The 26785-nt window shown below is 40.5% G+C and overlaps 1 protein-coding gene across 1 annotated transcript in view; it reads left to right on the top strand.

Moving 5' to 3' along the window:
* Nucleotides 1-26785, top strand: part of ADGRV1 (adhesion G protein-coupled receptor V1) — a 1128533-nt gene that overhangs the window by 118957 nt on the left and 982791 nt on the right. The window contains exons 10-11 of the mRNA XM_029573357.1: nucleotides 2128-2304; nucleotides 6212-6435. Coding sequence (XP_029429217.1) covers nucleotides 2128-2304; nucleotides 6212-6435 — 401 coding nt within the window. The remainder of the gene's footprint in view (nucleotides 1-2127; nucleotides 2305-6211; nucleotides 6436-26785) is intronic.

Genomic DNA, 26785 nt, shown 5'->3' with positions numbered 1-26785 from the left:
TTTTCTTCTGGTCTTTGCACCAGTGAGTTTTTCCCTGCCCCTTACCCCTCACCCCAGGAACTGAGACGGCTGCATTCTCTTCACTGTACTGTCTCTCCTATATGTCCCTCCTGTCCTGGAATGGGCTGAAGACTTCCACCAGTACTTGATGCTGCTACAAAATAATTTGATTTATTTCTAATCCATTTTCTTTTTTTTCCCTTAAAAAAATGTTATATTTCCTTGGCTTTACCATGGCACAATTTATTGCTTGGTATAAGATGTAAGAATACCAACACCCCCTCCCCCAAGTAGTGCTTTTTAAAATTGCATTGTATTGTCCCAGTACTTCTATGCTCTTTTCTTTTTTTTTTTTTATCATGGAGGAGATGGAGGACCCTGAGTGGAGAACACATGTTTTGAAGTTTTGAGAAGTACTGTGAGCACTGAGCACTAATTTGTTTTCTTACTCTGTTTTGGATGATGAGAATCATCTTGGGCACAAGTTGTTAACTATTGGAGGTTGCTCACACTTGCAGGGGATTTATAGGGTTAAGGCAGTGATGGATAGTGTAGAAGATTTTGGATTTCTAACTTTTAAAAGTTTTGCCACTTTTTTTTTTTTTTTTTGTATTTTTCATCCATGCCAACTATATTCTAGAGCTCTGTGATGCTCCAGATCTCATAGAAACATAGAAACATAGAAACATAGAAATGACGGCAGAAGAAGACCGAATGGCCCATCCAGTCTGCCCAGCAAGCCTCACACATTTTTTCTCTCATTCTTATCTGTTACTCTTAGCTCCTTGTTCTATTCCCCTTCCACCCCCACCATTAATGTAGAGAGCAGTGATGGAGCTGCATGCAAGTGAAATATCTAGCTTGATTAGTTAGGGGTAGTAGGGGCAGTAACTGCCGCGATAAGCAAGCTACACCCATGCTTATTTGTTTTACCTAGACTATGTTGTACAGCTCTTGTTGGTTTTTTTTTTTTTTCTTCTCCCCTGCTGTAGAAGCAGAGAGCCATGCTGGATATGCATTGAAAGTGAAGTATCAGGCACATTTGGTTGGGGTAGTAACCGCCGTAACAAGCCAGCTACTCCTCGCTTTGTGATTGCGAATCCTTTTTTTTCTTCACCCCTGTCGTTGAAGCTATGCAGGATATGCGTGAAGCATCAGTTTTTTTTTTTTTTTCCCCCTGCCCTTGAAGCAGAGAGCTATGCTGGAAATGCGTGATGTATCAGTCTTTCTCCCATGCCGATGCAGGAGAGAACCATGCTGGATATGCATGGAAAGTGAAGTATCAGGCACATTTGGTTTGGGGTAGTAACTGCCGTAACAAGCCAGCTACTCCCCGCGTTTTGAGTGCGAACCCTTTTTCTTCTCCTTTGCCGTTGTAGCAGAGAGCTCTGCTGGATGTGTGAAGTATCAGTTATTCTTCTCCCCTGTCATTGAAGCAGAGAGCTATGCTGTATATGCATTGAAAGTGAAGTATCAGGCATATTTGGTTTGGGGTAGTAACCGCCGTAACAAGCCAGCTACTCCCCTCTTTATGAGTGCAAATCCTTTTTTCCATTACCTCTTGCTGTTGAAGCTTAGAGCGATGTAGGAGTCACAGTAAGCATGTGTATGTTTATTTAGTAAGGGTATTGTGTCAATAGCCATCATTCTGGCGAGTCACCCACTCTTCATTGGTGGCCTTAAGGAAAGGAATTGTAAAATAAAGGAACTCTGTTATCCGTGGCCTTGATATTACTAACATGACCCAGACAGAATTTTACAATAGATGGGGGTAAACAAAAAGCACCTTTAATTATTTTTTTATTACAAATAATATATCGTTAGGTTCCATCTTGAATCTGCTTCATACAAATTGCAGAATTTTTAGAAAGAAGCTCAAGACATGGCTGTTGAATAGTTAATTTTTGCCATTTGTTTTCTATTGCAGAAGGGTTAGCTGGTTGTGCTCACAAATTGATGTGTTTTCCTGTTTTTTTTGTAGCTTGTTGTAATTGTGATTTTATGGTATACTGCTTTGGGTGGTCTGCATTGGTTGGGTAGGCAGCTATAAAATGCTTGAAATAAATAGTATGGTTTTCTAATTTATGGATGCTCTGCTCTTACTGTACCACATTGTTTTACTTGTAGCTAGAAGCTGCTGAACTGGTGAACATCACCCCTCTAATCCCATCTGTAAGTCCTAGACTGGGTGATATCCAAAATATTTCCCTGAAAGTCACTCCTGACATTGCAAATGGAGAAATTGGCTTTATTAGCAATCTGTCAATCATCGTTAATGAACCAGAGAATTTCTCTACTAATGTGGTATGTACGAGTTTATATTCAATTGTGTGCACATTTTCAGGAAATTTCTTATCAACAAACTCTCTTTGCCTGCTGTACTTTTTAAGAAATAATTGCCAATACAAGTTTATTTTCATGTCCTGTTTAGGAGGAGTGGTTTAGTGGTTAGAGCGTGAGACAATACTTCAGAAGAAGTTCTAGGAATGAGTTCAGGATTTCCCACTGATGCTCAGTTTGATTGTGGGCAAATCATTCTAGCTTCAATGCTGGACATGACCACCATTGTTTATCACTTTAGACACAGAAACACAATAATGAGTTGGCAGCATTGTCACTTAGAAACATCTACCAATGAGTAAAGACAACCTGCCTCTTCCTTTTAATCAATTGTTTGCTTATTTTTTTAGAGCAAAATCGGGGGAAAAGTGGTAGAACATTTTTTGGCCATTAAATTTTAGTAGGATGCCAGGTTAATTAACTTATGAATCCATGAAACAGCAACATAAATACATATATAAATATAATTAAATTATGGTTAATATATGGAAAAATATTTAATCTGTTTGAATACTTTTTTCTTTGAAAGTTTTACTTAATAATTTGAAGCAGTCTATTTTAAATTAGTCCAAATGTAGATAAGGTCTTTAATGTTTCAAGTGATACCATACATTATGTATATAATATATAATACACCAGTACACAACCAACCAATAAAATACTTAGGCATTAATTTACATGTATGAGTTACATTTAAGCAACAATTGAACTTTACCTTAACCACTTATTTACATATTTGGGATCTTCTATCTATATAAATAAATGGGAGATGAGACGCTATTGTCCTCCAAGCAGGAACGAGGCCTCGGGTTGATCATACCTGATGATGTTGAGATAGTGAAATAATGTGACATGGCAGTGACCAGAGGCAGAGAGTTTCTAGGGTGCATAAGAAGAGGCATAACTAGTAGAAAAACTGTTGTGAAGCCTCTGTACAAGATGTTGATGAGAGCTCAGCTGGAGTATTGTTGTCCAATTCTGGAGTTTGTACCTCGGAAAGAATGTAGAAAGAGTAGAAGCTACCAAAATGGTACAGAGACTGCACAAAAAGCTTTTCGCATGAGACTTAAGGATCTTCATATGTATATTGTAGAGGATATGAGAGACATTGAATACCTAATAAGCCTTTTTTTCAATGGAAAGGAAGTTCTAGAACAAGAGGTCATGATATGAAGTTTGAAGGGGATACAATCAGGAGTTACATCACAACATATTTGTTCACAGAAAGATTGGTGTACGCCCAAACTATCTTTATTAAAAAAAATGTATACACCACTACATACCATGGCCTAGAGTGGTTTACAATTTGAATATAATATTTTACAAATAAAATAAAACAGTCCTTAAACCACAAGAAGACAACATTAATCAGCTCATCACTACATTCTGTTAGTTACTAATCAAAAACCAGCTCAAATAAAAAGGTTTTTAGCATTACTTTGAAAGTTTTTGAGCATGTCGTGAGGCGCAGAGTTTTTGTAAAGAATTCTTTACCTCTGGGGCTGCCACAGAGAATGCACATTCTTGTGTTTCAGCTAGATGAAGTTGCCAAGCTGAAGGGACTTCTAGTAAACCTCTTTCAGAGGAGCGCAGGGATTGGGTAGGATTGTAGACCCACCCAAGGGCGTTAGCCCAAGGAAATGAATTAATTGCTAAGAGTTTGACAATAACAAAGCAATTTTCTAAGTGATTCGTAAATGAATAGAAATCCAGTGAAGAACCTTAAGTCTAGGGGTGATGTGATCACACATAGAAAGCCAGGCAGTAGTCAAAAACAGTGTAAAGCCAGAAGTTTAATACATTATGGTTATTATAGCTAATGAAGTTAGCAGATTTACCTTTAATTCCACTATTTTCATTTTTATTATTTGTATAGATTGTTGCTGTTTAATGGAAAGCCTGTTCCTGATTATTGTTCTACTATATAAACTGTTATATGTAAAGCCTGTTGCTAAGTTATTGTTCCCTGTAAACCGAGGTGATGTATAGCTATAAGTACCTCGGTATAAAAGATTCTATAAATAAATAAAATAAATAAATAATGTAATTCAAGGAAGTATGGCATAAGCACAGAGGATCCTTAATGGTGAAGCAGTGAAGGGAAAGCCAGAGATAAACCAAGTTTGTATCTCAGGCAATGGAGCATACAAGGAGAGCCAAGGTCTCAGGGAAGAGCTGTCTGTAGGGGCAGTTTTTAAATAGCCTGTAATGCTAGCAGGTCCATGGGTATTTGACATGCATTAACATTTTCAAATGGAAACTCCACAGAGGATGGGGGCTACTTGAAGTAGGTATAAATGTGTGCACAGAAAATCCTCATTGGGGGGGGGGGGGGGGGGGTTCTGAATAAAGCCCTGCATGGATTTACCCTCACTGACCTAACCCTGCCTCTTTTCTGATGCAGAAGAGGATGGGCAATTTTCAGTGGGGCTTTTTCCATTGGAAAACAGCTGTTTTCCTTCAGAAAGAGCTTTGAAAATTGTTCTCCATGTGATAAAGTGAAAACTTTGATAATGTGAACAGTAATAAAAAAAAAAATCCAGTGGCTATTGGAAATATTAATTAACCAGACCTGGAATATGGCTTGTAGGGATGTGAATCGTTTTTGAATGATTAAAATTATCGTCAGATAATTTTAAAATTGTTCTAAATCGTTAGAGTGCATGATACAATACAAATGCCCCTGATTTATCGTCAGGGGCATTTGTATTGTATCGTTAAATAGGGCACGGGAATTATTTGGGGGAGGGCGGGAAAACCGGCACACCAAAACAACCCCTAAACCCACCCCGACCCTTTAAAACCAATTCCTTACCCTCCCCCACCTCCTGAACCCCCCCAAAATGTTAAGTTACCTGGTGGTCCAGTTGGGGGGGGTCCCGGCGCGATCTCCCGCTCTCGGACCATCGGCGCCATTTTGGCTGCCACTAATTAAAATGGCACCGATATCCCGATAAAAAATAAAAAACCAACCCGACCCTTTAAATCGACCCCCCTTAGCCTCCCCCACCCTCCCGGCGCCATCCAGTGCTTCTACCATGTGACAGGGGCCGGCCAATGGCACGGATACCCTGTCACATGGTAAGGGCAAAGGGGCATCGGCGCCATTTTTTTTTTTTAGAACAGCTGATGCCTGGGAACGGGAAATCTCTCCCCGAGACCCCCTGGATCTCTCCCCGAGGCCCCCCTGGACCACCAGGTAATTTTAAAAGGTTTTGGGGGGGTCGGGAGGGGGGGTCGATTTAAAGGGTCGGGTGGGTTCTTTTTTTAGCAGCGCAGGCCTCCCTAAAAAAAAAAATTAGCGATGTGAATTGGAATCGGAAACGATTCCAATTCACATATCTTAACGATCAGATTTTTCTCCCCCCCCCCCCCCAGCCGAATCTTATTGTTAAGACGATCTGGCACACGATTCACATCTCTAATGGCTTGTACTTCTCTGGTTGCAAATAAGGGAAGGGGCTACAATTCCAGTCAAATGAAGTTACAGGTATTTGTTTTAATAAGTAGGCAAACCTAGTATTTCTAAATTTCAGGGTCATTCATTATTGTGCGATGTGCCGGTATCGCGTGAGGTAGGGCCTTATCGCATGCGATACCGGCCGCATTGTCGGCGGTATTATTAAAATTAGGGGAAGGGGTGTGGGCGGGGTTTGGGTGGAGTTATCTCCCAGCAGCGCTGCGAGCGATAATGTTTTTCACATTATCGCCGGCAGCAGTGCAGGAAATAACTACACATGGGGGTGATAGTGTGCAGTGTGGCCCACTATCACCTTCCTGCCCCCCTTTTTTTTTCACAAAACATCATTCTACTAGAGGTTAGTTTGTTGCTTCTTATCCCATGTGTTTCTTAGTTATGTTTTCCTTGTAGATTTCCATTGTGTTACACCGTGATGGTACTGATGGCGTAGCTACTGTTTTCTGGAGTCTGAAACCTTCTGGGCTTAATCCAAACACCATAACCTTTGAAGATTTAAGTCCCTTTAATGGTTCTGTGACCTTTTTACCAGGACAGAGTGACACAGAAATCAACATAACTGTCAAAGCAGATGATATTCCAGAAGTAAATGAAACTGCTATAGTTTCCTTGGACAGGTACGGCTTCCCTTGCACATGTTAAGCACGTCGTATTGTACATTTTGATAAAATAAGCCAATGTTCAAGGCACATGGCAGGATGGAGCAGTTACCATAACTGTGCCATTACCTTCTCCCATAATTTTCCTGCTGTTGGTCATAACTTGTGGATCTCCAAAAATAACAGTCCTTTTCATCTCTTCCTTCTGTTCTGCTAGCAACTGGGCTTGTCACTGGGCTTGCTAGCACCCCAGGTCCTCCTCTGATGGCCCAGCCTATTGAGGTTTCTTTCTGTTGATGGGGCCGCAAACTGGCAGCCACACAAGAGCTTACAGCTCATACCACTATCGTATGGTGTGCTAGTTTCCCAAGTCCTGTCAAATCGCGTTGCCTCCTCTCCAGTCTGGCACTTTAGTTGGTTGCTCTTCTTGCCCGCTCTTTTCAACAGCCCTGTTAGCAACCACCTCCTATTCAACTGTGCTAACAAGAACCAGAGTAAGCGTATCACTTAGGAGATGGTGGCTCATAAATGGCAGCAATGTAGCAAGATGATGACAGTAAAATAAAGTAAAAATGATTAATGCTTTTATTCAGCTTATGAATAAATAATCTAAACCTAAAAGTGGAGCTGCCCCGAAGGAACAGAGGAGATGGCTGTAGTATTTGTTTGGCAGTAGAGTTTTAATGTATTTCTATAGTCAAGTGGATTCATTTTGGGAATGGACTGTGTAATTTTAGAAGTTAGGAAATGGCTTTTGGAAGAAGCTTTTGAAAAAGATTGTTTAGAACTGTAAAGGAGCATCTGAAGCATTTGACTATGGCTCGCAACCACCCACAAAATACAGGAAAGTACTAGAAAACACTGATGTTATTGCTTTCTCTGTTTACTGTTGTAGGTGGTTTAATGGAATTAAAACAAAACGTTTCATTTATCAAAAATGAATGTCAAAGAATGGGTGAAAATCCTTGGAAAATCAAGCTCAGGGTGTACATCATTTAGTGAACATATTCAACTCAGTTCATTTTTTTATTCATAAAGCATGCCTGATCCTGAAGGAGTCAAGAATTACTGTTGACTCTAAATGAACTCAATCAGTCTCTCTGCTTTCCTGTACATCTGTGCCACTTGGGCGTTACATTAAAAGATGTTTTGCATCTTAAGTGTGATTCCATGTGTAACCCTTAGTGGGGTTTTAACCTTAAGGGCACACAGACTTATTTATTTTTCTTCAGGAGCTGCTCTGGCTAGCAAATTCCATCTCATACTTAACTCTTAATAACTTGGGGGGGGGGGGGAGGGAATTCTTTTTATGGTAGAAAGCTTTCGCTTTTGGTCCAGATGATGTTATGCTGCTCCCAGTGTTTATATAGACTGTAGTGGCATCTCATCAGGTGAGAGGCTGTAATAAATTACCCAGGACCAGGATCTGGGTATAAAAATACGTTTACTGATATGTAATTGTAAACTAAAGTCCATTAGTTAATAATGTTGAAGTTACATCTAATGTGCTGGTACAAGTGTAGTTCCAGGTAGGTAGGTGTCCTTATATTCAGGCATCTAGGTAGAGCCCCATGGTGATATTTAATGTGAAAAACTGACTCAATGGCTATCCGGAAATCCTAGTGAAGGGGTCCCTAATCCCCAGCAAAAATCCTACCTTAGGTCATCTCCTTGGACATCCAGCCTGACCTGGTCCCATAATGTGGAGATCCAGTTGGGGTCTCCAGATCTTGTTCTATCCTTGCTTGTTGTTTCTGGGGGGACTTCTTGTGGGGAAAAGTCAAGTGGGATCAGGCTAGTTCTTAGAACTGCAGTCCCTGTGGGGAGGGGGGGGGGATCAAAAACCATCCATGTTAAAAAAAAAAAAAAACAAAAAACAAAAAACAAAAAAAAAAAACAAACTTCAAAAGCTAAACTGAAATATGAATTTACCCAGATTTAGCCAAGGCAACGCAGGAAAGAATGAAAGGGTTTTGGGTATGTGCCAGGAGATCTTGACCTTGGGTGCTTCCTTCCTTCCTTCTGAGATATCCCTGCAGGTGCATTGTGAAGCTAAATTCATAGTCCTTTGTTTTGTTTTTTTCTTCCTGAGCAGCTTAGACTGTTTATTGACTGTAGAAATAGAGATGAGCCTTAACGTCCTAGAGCTTTGAGTTGATACGTCTGTTAAATTTTAGACTGGGTTTATGCTCAGTGCTAATGCCTTTTCCTTTTTGCTTACTGTTCTTTTCTCCTCACCAGTTTTCTGAATGTTGTAATGAGTGATTGATTATTTTAGAATGTTTTTCCTTTATTTTATTTCCATATTTTTGTCACTCATGAAGTTTCTGTGCAGAGATGTTCTTTGTTAATTATAATGGAAATTTGAGAAATAAAATAGCTTTTTTTTTTTTTTTAAATTTATTAAACTGGGTACCTCTTCAGCCCTCACTGACTCTCGCAGCAGGATCCGTCAGTGGTGCTTGCCCACCTAGGGTTTAGGGTGGGCTCACAGGTCTTTGGTCCCCTGTGAGTGCCCTTTCGCTCCAAATGGGTATCAGGCATAACAATCTCTCTCTCTATAAATTAGTAGGAGAAGGACCCTCTGGCAGGGGGTGCATGATGTGTCACTTCTAACAGAAACTCCATTTAGGTGAAGCTGGGAGGCCTCATCAGAGTGTGAAACTTAGACATCCTTACTGTTCAAAGACTTCCTCATACTGATCCCCCAGTGTTCTAAAGTGACTGGGCTAAATAGTGTTGAGGCATTGAATCCAGATCCTCCAGGTGGGAGGGACTGAGGGAAATGGATGGCTCCTTATTAGTATTTTCTATATAGGGAAACTAGTGGCATCTAGTGGCCAGACCTGGGTGGGGATGGGGGTCTGCCACACGTGGATAAAAATGTGATTAACAGGAGTCTAGTAAGGCTCTTGATGCCAGCTTGATTAGACAGATATATTTTGATGTAAAAATGAAACAAAATCTGGAGTAAGAACATTCATATTTAAAGGGAAGTTTAATGAGTTCAGAAATATAATAGCATTGGTTTTCTCTTGTGTTACAGCTATTCTCCTGGAGAATGCAGTGTGAAATGTTTACAAGTTATATATCATAACTATAACATTGCCTTGTAACACTATGTTGCATCCTGTTGCAAGTGAAGGGAAAAATATTATATATATATCCTGTTCCTCTCTTGTGAACATGGTGTGCAGCAAAGTTGTCATGTTTAGGCAAACATATTTGGGTAGATTTTTAAAAAGTGCGCATCCGCGTACTTTTGTTGGCGCATCAGGCACAAACAAAAGTACGCTGGATTTTAGTAGATACGCGCGTAGCCGCGCAAATCCTGGATCGGCGCGTGCAAGGCTGCCGATTTCGTGTAGCCGGCGCGCGCCGAGCCGTGCAGCCTACCTCCGTTCCCTCCGAGGCCGCTCCAAAATCGGAGCGGCCTCGGAGGGAATTCTCTTTCGCCCTCCCCTCACCTTCCCCTCCTTTCCTCTACCTAACCCACCCCCCCGGCCCTGTCTAAACCCCCCCCTATCTTTGTTGGGGGATTTACGCCTCCCGGAGGGAGAAGTAAATCCCCGCGCGCCAGCGGGCCGCTAGCGCGCCGTGACGTGACCTGGGGCGGTTCCGGAGGGCGCGGCCACGCCCCCAGACCGCCCTGGGTCGAAACCACGCCCCCGGGCCCGCCCCCGAAACACCGCGTCCCGCCCCCAAAACGCCGCGCCAATCTGCCCCACCCCTGACACGCCCCAGACACGCCCCCCTCGAAAAACCCCGGGACTTATGCGAGTCCCGGGGCTCTGCGCGCGCCGGCAGGCCCATGGAACATAGGCGCACCGGCGCGCAAGGCCCTGCTTGCGTAAATCCGGGCGGATTTACGCGAGCAGGGCTTTTAAAATCCGCCCCATTATGTGTCTCTCTTATACTCAATTCATAATTGAAGTCACTTGCATCGACTCTGCATTTATTAATCAACATGATAGTTGATCTTTTATACAGGTTGGAAAAACATCTCCAGTGGTCTAGATGAAATAATTGCCTTCCTTTCTCAAATTTTGACTTATCAATTGGATCATTTGTTTAAAGTCTTTCTTACTTTCCTGTACATCTGTGTTATATGGGATTACTTTAAAAAGTTTTGCTTCTTAAAAGTGTGATTCTTTGAATAAAATTGTGGAGCCTTGTAAAACTGAAAATTGACAAATGTTATCATGTGCTTAAATCTAACTCTGCTTTGGGGGTGAAGACTTTGGGATTTTCATAGACTGAAGAAAGTATTTCTGAGATAGGAAATTCTGATACCAAAAGTATTTCAAATAATTGGAAATCTGGGGGAACCCTTGATAGCCATCCTTTTGAAAAAGATATATATAAAAGTCTAGATATACAGGTGGCCACAAAAATGTGTTTTATTATCTGAGGGCCACCAGTTCTATATTTTCCTTGGTGTGCCAGAGTTATGCAAAACAAAGAAAATTTGTCTCAGCGACAGATTTTGCTCTGATTAAGCAAGATATTTCAATTCTTTTATCCAGCCAAGTCGTAATGGGTGAAATCAAGGTTTTATTTCCAAAATATGATACAAAAACGTTTCTTGTTGGTGAGCTCTCCAAATATAAGCGAGCTTTTCTTGTTTAAAAAGATGATGAAGAATGTTCTGATTATACTGTGTTAACACTCTAGTTAAGTAAGATTTTATACTTCATTGGGTGCTTTTGATTACTGATGAACCTAGCCTGTAGATAAAACTATAGATCTTATCACATACCAAATCCTGATTGCAGTAAACTGCATATTCTCCTTGTTCATTTGAATTAATCTGCTAATACCAAGAGGCTGATGTAAAAAGAAGTGATTTTGCAAAAGGGGGAGTCATATAAAAAAATGTTCCATATGCCACAAAACATGTAAAACCATTCACATTTTGGCATTTGGTGGGTATTTTTTTTTTTTTGCGTGAAACCCTATTTTGCAAAATCACTTAGTACTTTCCCCCTTCACAAATAGTAAACTTTCGTGCAAGTTTACTAAAATTGAGTTTATGAGCTGCTATGATACACTATCATCAGAGTAGCTCATTAACTCAGAATTCGGCAAAAATTGGTGTGTGAAAACATCTTTACAGGTTAGTTTCCACAAAAAAAGACAATGTTACTTCAGTGAGGTGAAGTTGTCTTTTTGTTGGCTATTGTCAGGCCAGGAGATCCCGCAGTGAAACCATAGGGACTCTGAATCACCAAGAACCCTACAGAAAATTCTAAGCAAAGTAAAGATGGATCAACATTAGGTGTGACCCTGGTTGGAGTTAACCACTCCAACCAGGGTTCAGCCCTTTCGAGTACATTAGTCAATATTTATTTATTTATTTTTATTTAAATGCTTTATATACCACCATTCAATGTGAGAATCACTAGATCACAACAGTTTACAGGAAAAACATTCATAAATACGAGTGTTACAAGGTGGGTAAACATTCAAAGAAACGGAAGTAACATTAAACATGAAAACAGATCTAGATTACAGGGTTTGCAAGGTGGGGTTAATGTTCAAGGTTTATTAGGTAAGCTGAGTCATGGGGAACTGGGTGTTTCTGTCAAGTAGAAGGCATTTTGGAATAGCCAAGTTTTTAAGTCTGATAATGTTCAAAGTTCTTCTGGCATGGAATTCCAAAGTTTTGGTCCAACAATTGAAATCACTCTTATCTCTAGTTAACATTAGATGAGAGTCTCTTAAGTCTGGGATTTCTAGGAGGCCATTGTTCTGTGATCTGAGGGTTCATTGGGGGGTTGTGAGGTTTAAATGTTATTCCTAGCAGATTGTTGCTGATCAGGTTAATGTTATTGAATATTATTGTTAGGACTTCATAATGTATTCTTGACTGTATAGGAAGCCAATGCAAAGCCATCAGTTTTGGGGTGATGTGGTCAAATTGTCTTGCTCCAGACAAAGTGTAGCTGCGGCATTTGTCGGAAGACCTAGAAGAAAGGTTTGAGAAAATGAGAGATTGTAAAACTGTTCTGAAATGTGTTTTACTTAGTAGAGGTTTTAATTAGCTCAATAGAAGGTTTAAAATTATTTACTTATTTTCTCTCTGTACAATACTCTTAAGTCTGGAAATATCCTTTAAAATATATGCAGATGATATTCAGTTTCTGATCCATGAACAGTCATCTTGGAATAACACTGAATTTGGAGAGAAAGAGAGACGTACGAACAGAACAGTGCACTCTTGTAATGATTTGATGACCTTCGGAGTGAGGAATCTCACTCCAAGATGAGATTTGGGCAATGTTCTCTCCACCTAGCTTGATAGACTCTCTACCTGGGAAACATCAAGCTAGGTGGAGAGAACATTGTACAAATCTCATTTTTGGGTGAGTTTCCTCACTCCGAAGGACATCAAATCATTACAAATCATCAGATCCAGAATCATCTTCAAAGTGCTAACTATAACACACAAGAACATCCATTCACAAACGTCGCTAGATCTAAGCCTTCCACTTCGCCTACACGAGTCTTCAAGACCAATCAGAAACAGATACTTAGGCACCTTACACGTACCTTCAGCCAAGTCCTCACTCAAGAAACGTGCATTCTCGACTGCCAGCCCCCTTCATTGGAATGCCCTCCCCACGGACATTCGCCTCGAAACGTGTACTCGAACATTCAAAAAGAAACTCAAGACCTGGCTCTTTACAAAAGCCTACACTTAAAGGTCTAGCTCAGAACCACATCCCAGAACTTGAATCATTCTCGCTTTTATAATCATATCAAACAACTCCTAATTTTATCCTTGGTCTCACAATTCCAAATCATTAAATATTTGAGCATGCTACACCAATACCTCTTAATCCAGATGTAACCTCAGTTTTTGAAGTCTTCACTCCTATAGAAATAACCGCCAGTTCTTATTTACTTAACCCTATTCTGTAGACGTAAACTTTTCATGAAGACTGTAATCTGTAAACACCTGTATTTATTATAAGAATTTGTATTTACTATTTATATTTATTATTTAGCCATTTACATTGTTCTGTTACCACTTGGTACTATTTCTCTCCTTTATCTCAAACTCTAAGTTCCTACTAAGTTAGCCATGTTATTTATACCCAATTGTTGGATGTAATTGTATATTTGTTTATTTTTTTTTTTTTTAATTCTTTATTTATGGGTTTTCAAAATAATTACAAGAATATATCTTGACTGAGATTACAGAATATGTCAACAAAGAAAAAAATATATTTCCATAATACATATAACATATATCATGGATAACCTAACATTCATTAGTTCTTTCATAGGAAATTAAAAGGGGGGGGGAGATATCCAAAGGAAAATAAGAGAAGACATTATTGAAATACACATTATATATTTAAGCCGGCATTAGGTGTTCTCACACATCTTTACCCCCTAATACTCATGTTATGGCCCTTCCATCTAAAAACTTTCTCAGTTGGTCTGGCATAAAGAAAACATATAAATTTCCAGAGTATTTTACAATACATCTACATGGAAAACGAAGGGCAAAGCTAGCCCCTTTGGCCAAGACCTCCGGGCGCATAGCTAAAAAAGACCTCCGACGTTGTTGGGTGGGACGTGAGAGATCAGGATAAACCCTCACTGCCCCCCCCATGAAATCATTATTCATATTCTGGAAAAAAGCTTTCATTAGGAAATTTTTTTCTTCCTCTGTATAGAATTGAACAAAAAGGGTAGCCCTTTCAATGATTTCCATTTCAGAATTCTCCAAAAATTGTGTCAAATTATTGGAAACATCTCCTCTCTCTCCTGTGGCAATCTGAGAACTACTTCTAAAAAAGAAGAGTTTTTTCACTGTAGGAATCTTAGTTGATTCAATCTTGAGGATCTCCATTGCAAAACGCTTGAAAGTCACCAAACTTGGCTCCCCCATAACTCTTGGGAAATTGACCAGTCTTACATTTGCACAACGCAAATAGTTTTCAACAGACTCCAGTCTCCTTTGAGAAGTTATACAATCCTTCATTATTGAGGAATTAAGGGACTGAGTCTGGTTGATTTTAGTAGTTAAATCTTGAGTGCATGTTAAGTGGTCTTGTTTCAATTGCAAGTGTTCCTTTTCCACAGTTCCCATTTTATTTTCAAATTTGCTGATCAACTGGGACTGAGTATTCAAAGTCCGGGCCATAGTAGCCATAAGTTCCCAAATGGCTTCAAGAGTAATAACTTCTGGCTTTTTAAACTCCAGGGGTTGCAGGATATTTCCCCCCAATTGCTCCCGTTGGTTTTCTCTAGCTGTTCCCAGAGAATCTCCATTCTTATCCTCGTCCCCTAATATCCTCGAGGAGCCTTCACATACCTCCAACAGGTGGGGGGAGGGGAACCCTGCTCCAATCCGGTCAGAAAATCCCTCACGTTGATCTCCCGCGGCACCCTCAGCGTCCGGGTTTTCAACTCCTCTGTCCGGTCGGAAGGGAGAGCTGCTCAGAAGTCCCCGGGGTTCTGGTGGGCTCAGAGATATCTCGCCAGGCGATATCGCCGCTTCTCTCGGCTTCACCGCAGCGGCGTTTCGAGCTTCCACATTCGGGGACACCGACGCGAACTCGGTGATATATCGTTGCCCCGCCGGGCTGGGAAGGCTTGGAGGGTATACCCTTACCCTGCCTTTACGCTTGTGTGGCATTTTCGAAATTTTAATGAAATTCAGAAAGAGTTTAACAGGAAAAGAAACAAGCGATCTGCGGAGCAACTATGTTCAGCGTCTCATGCCGGCGGCCATCTTGGCTCCTCCCCCTTGTATATTTGTTTAATTGTTCAATCTGTTTGATGTAATTTTCTGTTCCTTGTTCTGTGTAAACCGAAGTGGTATGCACAAGTGCATGAACTCCGGTATATAAAAGCCTTTAAATATAAATAAATAAGAGTGCACTGTTCTGTTTGTACGTCTCACTTTGAATATCAAAGTGGCCCCTAACCCCCTACCCTAATACCTAAACCTCACCTCTAGTTACTAGGTGGGCCTCCCATAGGGATACAAATACCTATCTAGGAAGATGACATTATGGCCAGGCTCTCTCTCTCTCTGAATATTTGCATAAACCATGCCCCTTTTGCTATCGCATGCGATACTTACCGCATTTTGATAAATCTAGGCCAGAGTTTGCTCTGTGATATCCTGTTGCCTAGCAATGTTCCTGTGTTTCCTGATTCTTGATCCTCAAATACTCTTTTGGTTTTCTCTCCGGTCCTGGTCCTTAGCTACACTCCTGTTTCCTACTTCAGTTCTGGTCCTTGGCTACATTCTTGCTTCCACCTGGAAAATCCTGGTAGTTGCCTGCACCCAAGGGGTCAACACATGGGGAGTGGTGGCTGCTTCAGGCAGAAGACAGTGGCTCCAGACCACCCGACCTCGCCAAGGTGTGCCCCTGCATAGGCAATGCACAGAGTTTCCATCTTCAGTGGAATGGGCTGTGACAGCTTGAACTAGTCCAAAACAGAGGTCAGCTTAATAGAGCAGCTTCCCTGTCACTACTGCCAGTCAAAGAGTAATCCTGACCAGGCCTGACACACCCTGGTTGCCATATTTGGAAAAGTTTGATGATAATAGGGGTGAGTTGCGGGGCTTCTTGCATTAGTGTAAGTAAGTTGTGGTTTCACTATACCCACACTCATACCTGTCAGAATCACTTAAAGTAGGTTTTATGATTATCCTACTCACAAAAAAATCCCTGGCATGGGTAACAAATTTTGGAATGATTATCCAGTCTTGAACAGTCTTAGTTATGTTCTTGTTCTTGCTCATGGTTGTCATATCCCAGGCTTTTGGTGATCTAGATTGCATTCAGTTGGCGTAAAGTAAGATCTTGGGGCACTGTCAGGGCTATTGCAGAGTATGCCATGGAGTTTAACCAGTTATGGAATGAATTGAACTGGAATTAACCGGTCCTGCTGGTGGAGTTTAGCATCTTACATCAAGGATGAATTGGTTTGGTTGGAACCCCCAGCCAATCTAGAAGCCTTGCTGACTTTATGCACAAGAATTGAGAAACTTTTGGGGGAGTGAAACCAAGAGAAGGAAAGATAGTTACAGATTATGAGAGGGCAGGTAGGCTCCATTAATGGATCATTAACTTTTGAGGAGCTCATGCTAGTCAATAGCATGAAATGTTCTGAGGAAGAAAAGGAGTGCCACTGTAAAGAGGGTTTTGCCTCTATTGAAGGCTCTCAGGACATTTTCAAAATTCCTGCCACAGTAGATCTCAGGGAAGCACAGATTCTTGGCCCCAGTAGAGGGAATGGGTCGGGAGTTAGTTGTCCCTCTGAATATCAATATTGTCCTGGGAACACATCTTTCTCATTTTACTATTCCAGTCAAACTGTCCTGGGGAGGTAATGGAATCCCTGCTCTAGTCATGATTGACTCTGGAGCATCTATTTGTTTCCTGGATCTTGTATTTGTTCAGCAACAGCAGGTCTCCATACGACAGAAGGGATTAAGCATCATGGTAGAGACCATTGATGGCTCACCCTTGTCAGGACGGTCACCTTTGAAACTAAACCTTTTGTTTTAACCATAATATTTAATCATCAGTAGATTCTTTGTTTTGACTTCATCATATTTCCCATTCATTCTAAGCCTTCTGTGAATGGAATGACATGGGATGCATAGCATTTGGAAGATACAGCAGCTGATGAGCCCATCAATATATTGCCAGCAGAATTGTATGCCTAATGAAAAGGCCCGGGACATAGGATTTGAAAATGAGAATCCAGACACTCTATTTTATCTAGCACTTGAAGATGGAATAGGACAACCGACAGAAAAGTATGCAGCACACTAGGATGTTTTTGACAAAAAAGGAGATGACACTCTTCTGCACAAACGAAGGCCTTGTATTGACTATCAAGTTTCAAACACTGTAATTATTAGTAGCCAATATCCCCTGCCTCTTGTTAATGAACTGTTGAGATGCCTCCAGGCGGCCCAAATATTCACTAAGCTCAATTTGAGAGGAGCATATAATCTTGTCCAGATCAGGGAAGATCAATGGAAGACAGCACTTAGAACACGGTATGGCCACTTTGAATATCTGGTGATGCCATTTGGATTAAGAACAATTCGGCTAATTTTCAAAACATGTTGAATGAAATATTTCATGATCAAAACATAGTTATACATCTGGATGACATTTTGATATTTTCTGACTATAAAGCAGAGCATGACCAGATGGTCTATCAGGTCCTAGACTATCTCTAGCAATACAAATTGTATACCAAGCTCAAGAAATGTGAATTTGATAAGCAATCAGTGGAATTCCTGGCACACAGTTTTATTTATTTATTTATTTATTTATTTTATTTATCATGGTTTTCTATACCGGTGTATGGACTTAACCTTCACATCTGCTTACAATCTTAAAATGACACCATACATCATCACATAGTAGTAAAAGTAAAAAGTGTTACATATAGTATAAAGCAAATTATGCCTTATTATAAATAATACATTTAAAAAAATTATCATGGGAGCTTGTTGCCTGGTCGTCTGTTTATGCCTTGCCTAAGCCTGTTTAATGAGAGGTTCAGTTCTTATTCTCATTGAATGCCTGTCTTCAGGAGTTTTTTTAAATTATTTTACTCTTGATTCTAGCCTTAGCTAAAGGAATATAGATGAAATCCAGTAAGGTCAGCCCAGTGGCTCAATTGCCTGTCCTGGGAAGTGTTAATGAAATCCAGTACTCCCCGAGGTTCACAAACCTTTACCAATGCTTTATCCTGGGTTTGTCCAAATTGACGGCTCCACTAATGGAGATTCTTAAGACAAGAACTTATTTTAAGTGACAGCAGCAACTGGCATTTGATCATCTGAAGAAGACCTTTATGATGGCCCCAATCCTGGTACACCCAAATCCACAGCAATCATTTATAGTGAAAGCTGATACATATAGGGTGGCTATTGGTACTATACTATCTCAAAGAAGGGGACCCAAAGACCACCTCCATCCATGTGCTTTCTATGCTCAAAAGATTACAGCTGCAGATAAATATCATGTTTTTGATGAGGAAATCCTGGCAATAAAAACTGGCTTTGAGAAATGACATCATCTTCTGGAAGGGGCTCTTTTACCAACTCCAAGTTTTCACAGATCACAAAAAAATTAGAATTTCTAAAGACCACATGCAACATGAATTTCAGGAAAGCTTGATGAACTCTTTTCTTTTCCTGGTTCAATTTTGCATTTAGCATACCAACCAGGCTCCATGAACAATAAGGCAGGTGCTTTGTCCTGGAGGGAAGGGGAAGGATTTGCAGAAGCAGAACCTCCTACCACAGACCTCCAAACAGAGAACTTTGCTTTCAGAATGAGAAATTCTGATTGAATGGAGGTAATACGTGGAAACCTGCAGCAAGATGAGTTTGCACAGGCCAACTGCAGGAACTGGAAAAGGGAGAAAAGGACACTTTATGGAGCCAGTAGGAAACCTTCCTTCTAGAAAGGATCAACTCTATGTACTTGAATGTTTGGAAGTCCTTTGAAGCTGTCATGATTCTCCATTGGCAGGTAATCCTGGTTGCCAGAAAGCAAAGGAACTAGTTGCCCATGAATTTTGGTGGCCGGGATGGAGCAGAGATGTAACAGAGTATGTACTTTTTATGAAGTATATGCCTGGAACAAGGTACTATGTCATTGTCCTCTTGGATTATTCTTGCATTACCAGTATCCTAGAGATCATGAGAATGTGTATCATTGGGCTTCATTAGTGATTTGCCACCTTTACAAGAGAAGACCATGATTCTGGTAGTGGTGCATTCATTAAAAAAAAAGACCCAATTAATAGCCACTATGAGTCTTCCCTCTTCTATGAAACAGCAGATCTACTAGTTCAAGAAGTAGTGTACCTGCATGGTCAGTCATCTCATATAATCTTTGCCCAAGACTCCCAGTTTGTTACATGCTTCTGGTGAAAGATAACTACATTTCTGGATGTTCAACTTAATTTGTCATCAACATATCACCCACAAACCAATGGGCAGACAGAATAGTCAAATCAGATTCTACAGCAGTATCTTTTCTGCTTCTGAAATTTTCTTCAGACAAACTGGGTAGAGTTATTCCCTCTGCCAGAATTTATGTATAATAACTCAGAGCACTCAAAATTAAGCATCCCATTCTTTGCAAACTATGGTATCCACCCTCACTTCTACTCTGGGGAGACTTGTTAATCCAAGGTCCCTGCAAGTGGCACAATGGGTAAATGCCCTAACAGAAGTTCATATGCAAGTCCAACATGAATTGGAACAGGCTAAATAGTGAATAGGAATTTGCAGATAGTCAATTTCAGGAAGCCCCACAATTCACAGCAGGGGACAAGATCTGCATCTCCACAAAGCACATAAGGAGCAAGAGATCCATAAATAAGCTTAAGCAGAAGTTTAAGGGACCATTCATTATTCAATAGAAAATAAATCTAGTGGCATTCAGGCTTCAGCTTCCAGTCAATTTGTGTATTCATCCAGTGTTCCTTTTGAAGCTCTATAAACTTATTATCTTCCTAGGAAGACTGTCCCCTCCTCCAGCATCAGTCACAGTGAAAGGGCACCAAGAATTCATTGTCTGTCAGATTCTTAATGCCAGAGTTATCAGAGGATGCTTGCATTATTTGGTGGACTGGAAAGGTTATGACCCTGAGGATCACAGTTGGGAACCAGCCCAAAATGTCCATGTCAAAGAACTTGTGGCCAAATTTTACCAGGAACATTGAGAAAAGCCAAGATTGAGTACCCCAGAGGGGATACTTTTGAGGGTGGCAATTCTGTTGAGGGTAGCAGGGATTGAACTTTCGGTCCCAGGTGGACTAGGCCAAGGGATCCTGCAGGGACTCTGAATCAACAAGAACCCTGCACAAAATACCTACCTGTGGAGGCTCCCTATTGGACCAGCATTAGGTGTGTTCCAAATAGAGAGCTGTATATAAGGAGCTTTGGACTGGCACACCTTTGCTGTTCCAACAGTCCACACAGAGTTCGCTCCGTGATATCCTGTTGCATAGCAGTATTCCTGTGTTTCGTGATTTCTGATCCTTGGATACTCTTTTGGTTTCTGCTCCTATCCTGGTCCTCGTCTACATTCTTGCTTCCTGCTTTGGTCTTTATCTTCAGTAATGCTACTGTTTCCACCTGGTAATTCCTGGCAGTCGCCTGCATCCAAGGGCTCAATCTGCAGGGAACTGCGGCTCCATGAGGCAGAAGACAGCGACTCTAGATCACCCAACCTCTCTAAGGTTGCCCCCTACCTAGAGGAGCAGGCCATGATAGTCATCCTGTGAGCTCAGATTCAGGTGCAGATTTTCTACCCAGCTCATTTGCTCATGAACAGGGCCACTAACATATGGGAAATCCCTTGGATTAGTATATTAGCCCATAAGTCTTGTTCATTCTATAAACTGTGAATTTGGAGCAGAGGAGTTACAGTAGCAGGCTGTGAACCAAAATCCCACTAATACTCCTTGTGAATGGAATCGTGAGATAAATTTAAAAAAAATAGATCTTGTGCTATTAAAACAGTGAAGACAGTGTTTATTCTTGTCATTTTAGTTTTGGATGGAAAATAGGTTTTCTTTTTTTTTTTTTTCTCCTTAGGGAGGAGGGGTTAATCTGGCAGTTCCTTTCTGTTTTTGTGGGCTTCCTGCTCATTTCAAACTGGCCTGCATTAGGCTACAGCACCATTATCCACCTTTTGCAAATACCCTGGATTTCACCCCCTTCCCCCCCCATCAGGTCAGCCATTGCAACCGTGGTCCTCAACTAGGGGCCACAAATTGTGCCTCCCCTCCACAATCCTTCTAGCGTGGAAATGCTACCACCAGCTGGAAATCTGTGTGGGTACTTTTTCTAGAGAAAGTCATTTTGACAATTGGTATAAAAAACCTCAGACTTTGCAGCAATGTGGGCAGTTTTCAGATGACCGCCAAAAGGTGTAAAAACTGCCCTACAGAATGAAACGGGTTGCTGATTAAAATTGGGCTTTTGAGATATTTCTTCCAATGGGAACCTTGTGGAAATATACCCTGTTGTAGCCTTTGGCTCTCTTTGGTTCCATGTTTTCAAGCTGGGTCTTGGCACTAATTAACTCACTGGGTAATCCTAAAAAAAATTAAATTGGGATGAGATGTGATTGCAAACCTAGGCAGCCAAGTGATCAAATAGCATTCCTCAGTAGTTTGAGTTCCTTTCTGCAGAGATTCTCTGAACTGGTCTTAACAAGTGTTATGTCTTACAATTTTCATTCTGAAGAGTCCTTCAGCTTTATTTGTAGTTATTTTAACAGCACAAGGTTTCTTTTGTTCAGCCTTATTGTTTTAATGAATGTTTGCATTCTCAATCATGTCCACTTTTTAAAGTTCTGTATCTAGGAACTTGATATATGTGTGGCGGTCTGCACTTTGGTACAGTATGTGTTGTTAATGTTTGTGGTTCACTAGTTGTAGCAAAGCATCTGTTGGATTTTCTGTTTATGTAGTGAAACACATACATACACACACATGCATGCAGGCACATTAAATTAACTCCTAATAATACTGTTTCAGTGTTTTGGTATTAACTGTAACCAGCTGTAGAGTTTAGAGATTATTTTCAGCAGGGTTCAAATTTAGGGAAATGGGAAACAGCAACAGATTGCCACTCAACTCAACACGGAAGTGATAATTTGTTATGTGCAAGCAGCAAAGTTCAAAATGTCTCCCACTATTATTTTCCCCCTCTCATCCCATACTCATTTCCATTCCCCATCTCTGTCCCCATTGTAGACACATACTCAGAAAACCCATGTTTACAAAGGTTACTCGACTGGGGGGGGGGGGGCAATTCTGTGCTGAATTTGTGCTGAATTCCCTTCCTCAGAGTTTTACAGTCCCACAGAATTTGGGGAACCTGTCTAGGCCAAGAAGTAGGGTCAGCCCTTCCCCCAGGGCAGACTAGGTGATTACCTAGAGCACAGTAATTTGGGGTGGCAGCACTAGGGTTTTTGCTCTGCATGAGCACACAAGGTTCTTCCCTAATGACTCCATTGAAGGTTCAAGATTCATAAACAGGCCGTGGTTCCAGGATGTCCACGTGTATTCTTTTTTTTAATCTGGCCAGTTAAGATGAAAGTTATCTAGCCATGCCTGCAGCTCAGGAGTCTCTAATTGCAGACCCCTTCCCTATACTGTACTGCTTCCTTGTTTGTTTACAGCCCAAAATGTATGACTCCATTTTTAGCATTAATTTTTAGCTGCCAGACTTTAGACTATTCCTCATAAGAAATTGCCATGCTGGGTCAGACCAAGGGTCCTTCAAGCCCAGCATCCTGTTACAGATGCCAAACCAGGCCACAAGAACCTGGCAATTACCCAAACACTAAGAAGATCCCATGCTATTGATGCAAATAATAGCAGTGGCTATTCCCTAAGTAAACTTGATTAATAGTCGTTAATGGATGTCTCCTCCAAGAACTTATCCAAACCTATTTTGAACCCAGCTACACTAACTGCACTAACCACATCCTCTGTCAACAAATTCCAGAGCTTTATTGTGCGTTGAGTGAAAAAGAATTTTCTCCAATTAGTCTTAAATGTACTACTTGCTAACTTCATGGAATGCCCCCTAGTCCTTCTATTATTCGAAAGTGTAAATAACCGATTCACATCTACTCATTCAAGACCTCTCATGATCTTAAAGACCTCTATCATATCCTCCCTCAGCCGTCTCTTCTCCAAGCTGAAGAGCCCTAACCTGTTCAGCCTTTCCTCATAGGGGAGCTGTTCCATCCCCTTTATCATTTTGGTTGCCCTTCTCTGTACCTTCTCCATTGCAACTATATCTTTTTTGAGATGCGGCGACCAGAATTGTACACAGTATTCAAGGTGCGGTCTCACCATGGAGCGATATAGAGGCATTATGACATTTTCCATTTTATTAACCATTCCCTTCCTAATAATTCCTAACATTCTGTTTGCATTTTTGACTGCTGCAGCACACTGAGCCGACAATTTTAAAGTATTATCCACTATGATGCCTAAATCTTTTTCCTGGGTGGTAGCTCCTAATATGGAACCTAACATCGTGTAACTAAAGCAAAGGTTATTTTTCCCTATATGCAACACCTTGCACTTGTCCACTTTAAATTTCATCTGCAATTTTGATGCCCAATCTTCCAGTCTTGCAAGGTCCTCCTGTAATGTATCACAATCCGCTTGTGATCTAATTACTCTGTATAATTTTGTATCCGAAAATTTGATAACCTCACTCATTGTATTCCTTTCCAGATCATTTATATATATATTGAAAAGCACCAGTCCAAGTACAGATCCCTAAGACACTCACTGTTTACCCTTTTCCACTGAGAAAATTGACCATTTAATCCTACTCTCTGTTTCCTGTCTTTTAACCAGTTTGTAATCCACGAAAGGACATCGCCTCCTATCCCATGACTTTTTAGTTTTCATGGAAGCCTCTCATGAGGGACTTTGTCAAAAGCCTTCTGAAAATCCAAATATACTACATCTACTGGTTTACCTTTATCCACATGTTTATTAACCCCTTCAAGAAAAAGAAGCAGATTTGTTAGGCAAGATTTCCCTTGGATAAATCCATGTTGACTGGGTCCATTAAACCATGTCTTTCAATATGCTCTACAATTTTGATCTTGAGAATAGTTTTCCACTATTTTCTCCGGCACTGAAGTCAGGCTCACTGGTCTATAGTTACCCGGATCGCCCCGGAGCCTTTTTTAAATATTGGGGTTACATTGGCCACCCTCCAGTCTTCAGGTACAATGGATGATTGTAATGATAGGTTACAAATTTTAACTAATAGATCAGAAATTTCATTTTTGAGTTCCTGCAGTACCATAGGATGCATACCATCCGGTCCAGGTGATTTGCTACTCTTTAGTTTGTCAATCTGGCCTACTAAATCTTCCAGGTTCACAGTGATTTCGTTCAGTTAGTCTGACTCATCACCCCTGAAAACCATCTCCAGAACTGGTATCTCCCCAACATCCTCATTAGTAAACATGGAAGCAAATAATTCATTTAGTCTTTCTCAATGGCCTTATCTTCCCTAAGATCCCCTTTAACCCCTCGGTCATTTAATGGTCCAATCGACTCCCTCACAGGTTTCTTACTTCAGATATATTTTAAAAAGTTTTTATTATGAGTTTTTGCCTCTATGGCCAACTTCATTTCAAATTCTCTCTTCGCCTGTCTTATCAATGTTTTATACTTAACTTGACAGTGCTTATGTTTTATCCTATTTTCTTCAGATGGATCCTTCTTCCAATTTTTGAAAGATGTTTTTTTTGCTGAAATAGCCTCTTTCACCTCACCTTTTAACCATGACTGTAATCGTTTTGCCTTCCACCTTTCTTAATGCGTGGAATACATATGGACTGCGCCTATAGGATTGAATTTTTAAACAGTCCATGCCTGTTGAATACTTTTAACCTTTGCAGCTGCACCTTTCAGTTTTTTCTAACTATTTTCCTCATTTTATCAAAGTTTCCCTTTTGAAAGTTTAATGTTAGAGCTGCAGATTTACTTATTGTCCCTCTGCCAGTTATTTGTTTAAATTTGATCATGTTATGATCACTGTTGCCAAGTGGCCCCACCACCATTATCTCTCTCACCAAATCCTCATTGTTTGTTAGATCCCTTTTCAAAGTTTCAAGACTTCCCTGGGTGTCTGCCCTGTTGCAGAGTTTTGTATCATCTGCAGAAAGACTAACTTTTCTAAATAGTCCTTCCACACTATCTCTTTCAATAATGTTGGAAAGAACTAGACCATGGACTGATCCTTGTGGCCCATCACTAGCAACATACCTATCCTCGGAATGAACTCCATTTACCACTACCTTTTTTCACCTCCCAGTCAACCAATTTCTAAACCAGTAAGTAACTTTAGGGCTCATAGCAAGGGTGTTCAGTTTATTTATAAATTACCTATGCAGAACCATATTAAAGATCTTAATGAAATCTAAGTACACTATATCTAGTGCTCTCCCTTGATTCAGTTCTCATGTCACCCAGTCAAAGAAATTCTATCAGATACATCTGATCAGGCCTACCTTTGGTAAAGCCATGCTGCCTCAAATCTTGTAATCCATTGGATTTCCGAAACTTCACTAGATTCTTTTGGTTTTTTTTTTTTAAGCTGTGATCCATAAATATACTCACCATGGAGATCAGACTAACCATCCTGGTGATTGCACCTCCAGCCCATACCCCAGTCTCTCTGAATTGCTAGAGCAGAAGATTCTTTCTGTTGGCTATAGAAGTTGTTTCCCTTGCCCATGCAGTGTAGAAAAGCAATTTTCGTTCACTTTAAGGTTAATTTTCAACAGTGTGCATAAATCAACTCAAACTCATAAAAGTTTGTGCCCACAAAGGTATGCCTATGTTTTACAAACTGTGTGGCATGTGATACCAAGTATCTTTGCCCCAAAAGTAAATGACTAAATTTCAGTGCATGCACATTTTTTGTTAATGCAGGAAAATGCATGCCTTCTGTACCTATTTATACAAGTGCATACACATATTTTACATGCAAAGTAGTTGCAACATGTGCACGTATATACCGCAGTTTATGAGCAGAGGCAGGTTATTTTGTAAAGTATGCTTGTACTCCACATTAAATATTTTATGTTTACTTTTTTTTCATTAGTTCACCTACATTTACACCAATTCACTTAAACCCTCCACTATTTCCCTCTGTCCTCCATCCCACCCCAAAACTGTAGACAGAAGCCAAGTGCAATTTACTCCCATGGTGTAAAAAGCTTGGGTATACATTTGATAATGTATGCGTACATACCACTTACAAAATACTAATTTGTGCGTAAATTATTCAACCCTGGCCCAGAATACCCCTAATCCAACACCCCCCCCCCCCCCCATTTTTTTTTCATTTACATTAAAGTGTGGGATTGGTAGTGCGCACGTATTTCAGGTTTTCACAGATTACTACTTGGGCGCATTCATGCTACTTACATGCACAATTTCTAATTTTACATGCTGAAACTTTTGAAAATTAGCCTCTTAAAGTAGACGATCAAGTCATTCAGTTGTATCTCTCTAAGAGCACAACTGAATGGCTTGATCATATACTGAAGCATTTTTCCCATTAATGCATACGGCGAAAAATTGTTCAGTACATCTGACCCATCTGTTTTTTGAAAATGGTGCCTAACTCAGGACAAAAATATTGTACTGCATTTTAGCCCATAATGTGGCAGTCAGAGCCATAGATCAAAACTTTGAAAACATGCCATTATTTCAAGCTTTGGAAAGTCTCAGCATGAATTTAATGCAATGTACTGTCAGCTTCTGTAGCCTACAGAATAGTTGCTTAATACAGGAA

Source organism: Rhinatrema bivittatum, chromosome 1, assembly GCF_901001135.1.
Source record: "Rhinatrema bivittatum chromosome 1, aRhiBiv1.1, whole genome shotgun sequence".
NCBI classification, from domain to species: Eukaryota; Metazoa; Chordata; class Amphibia; order Gymnophiona; family Rhinatrematidae; genus Rhinatrema; species Rhinatrema bivittatum.
Note: the sequence above shows the minus strand (reverse complement) of the source record. Positions and strands in the feature narration are given on the sequence as shown.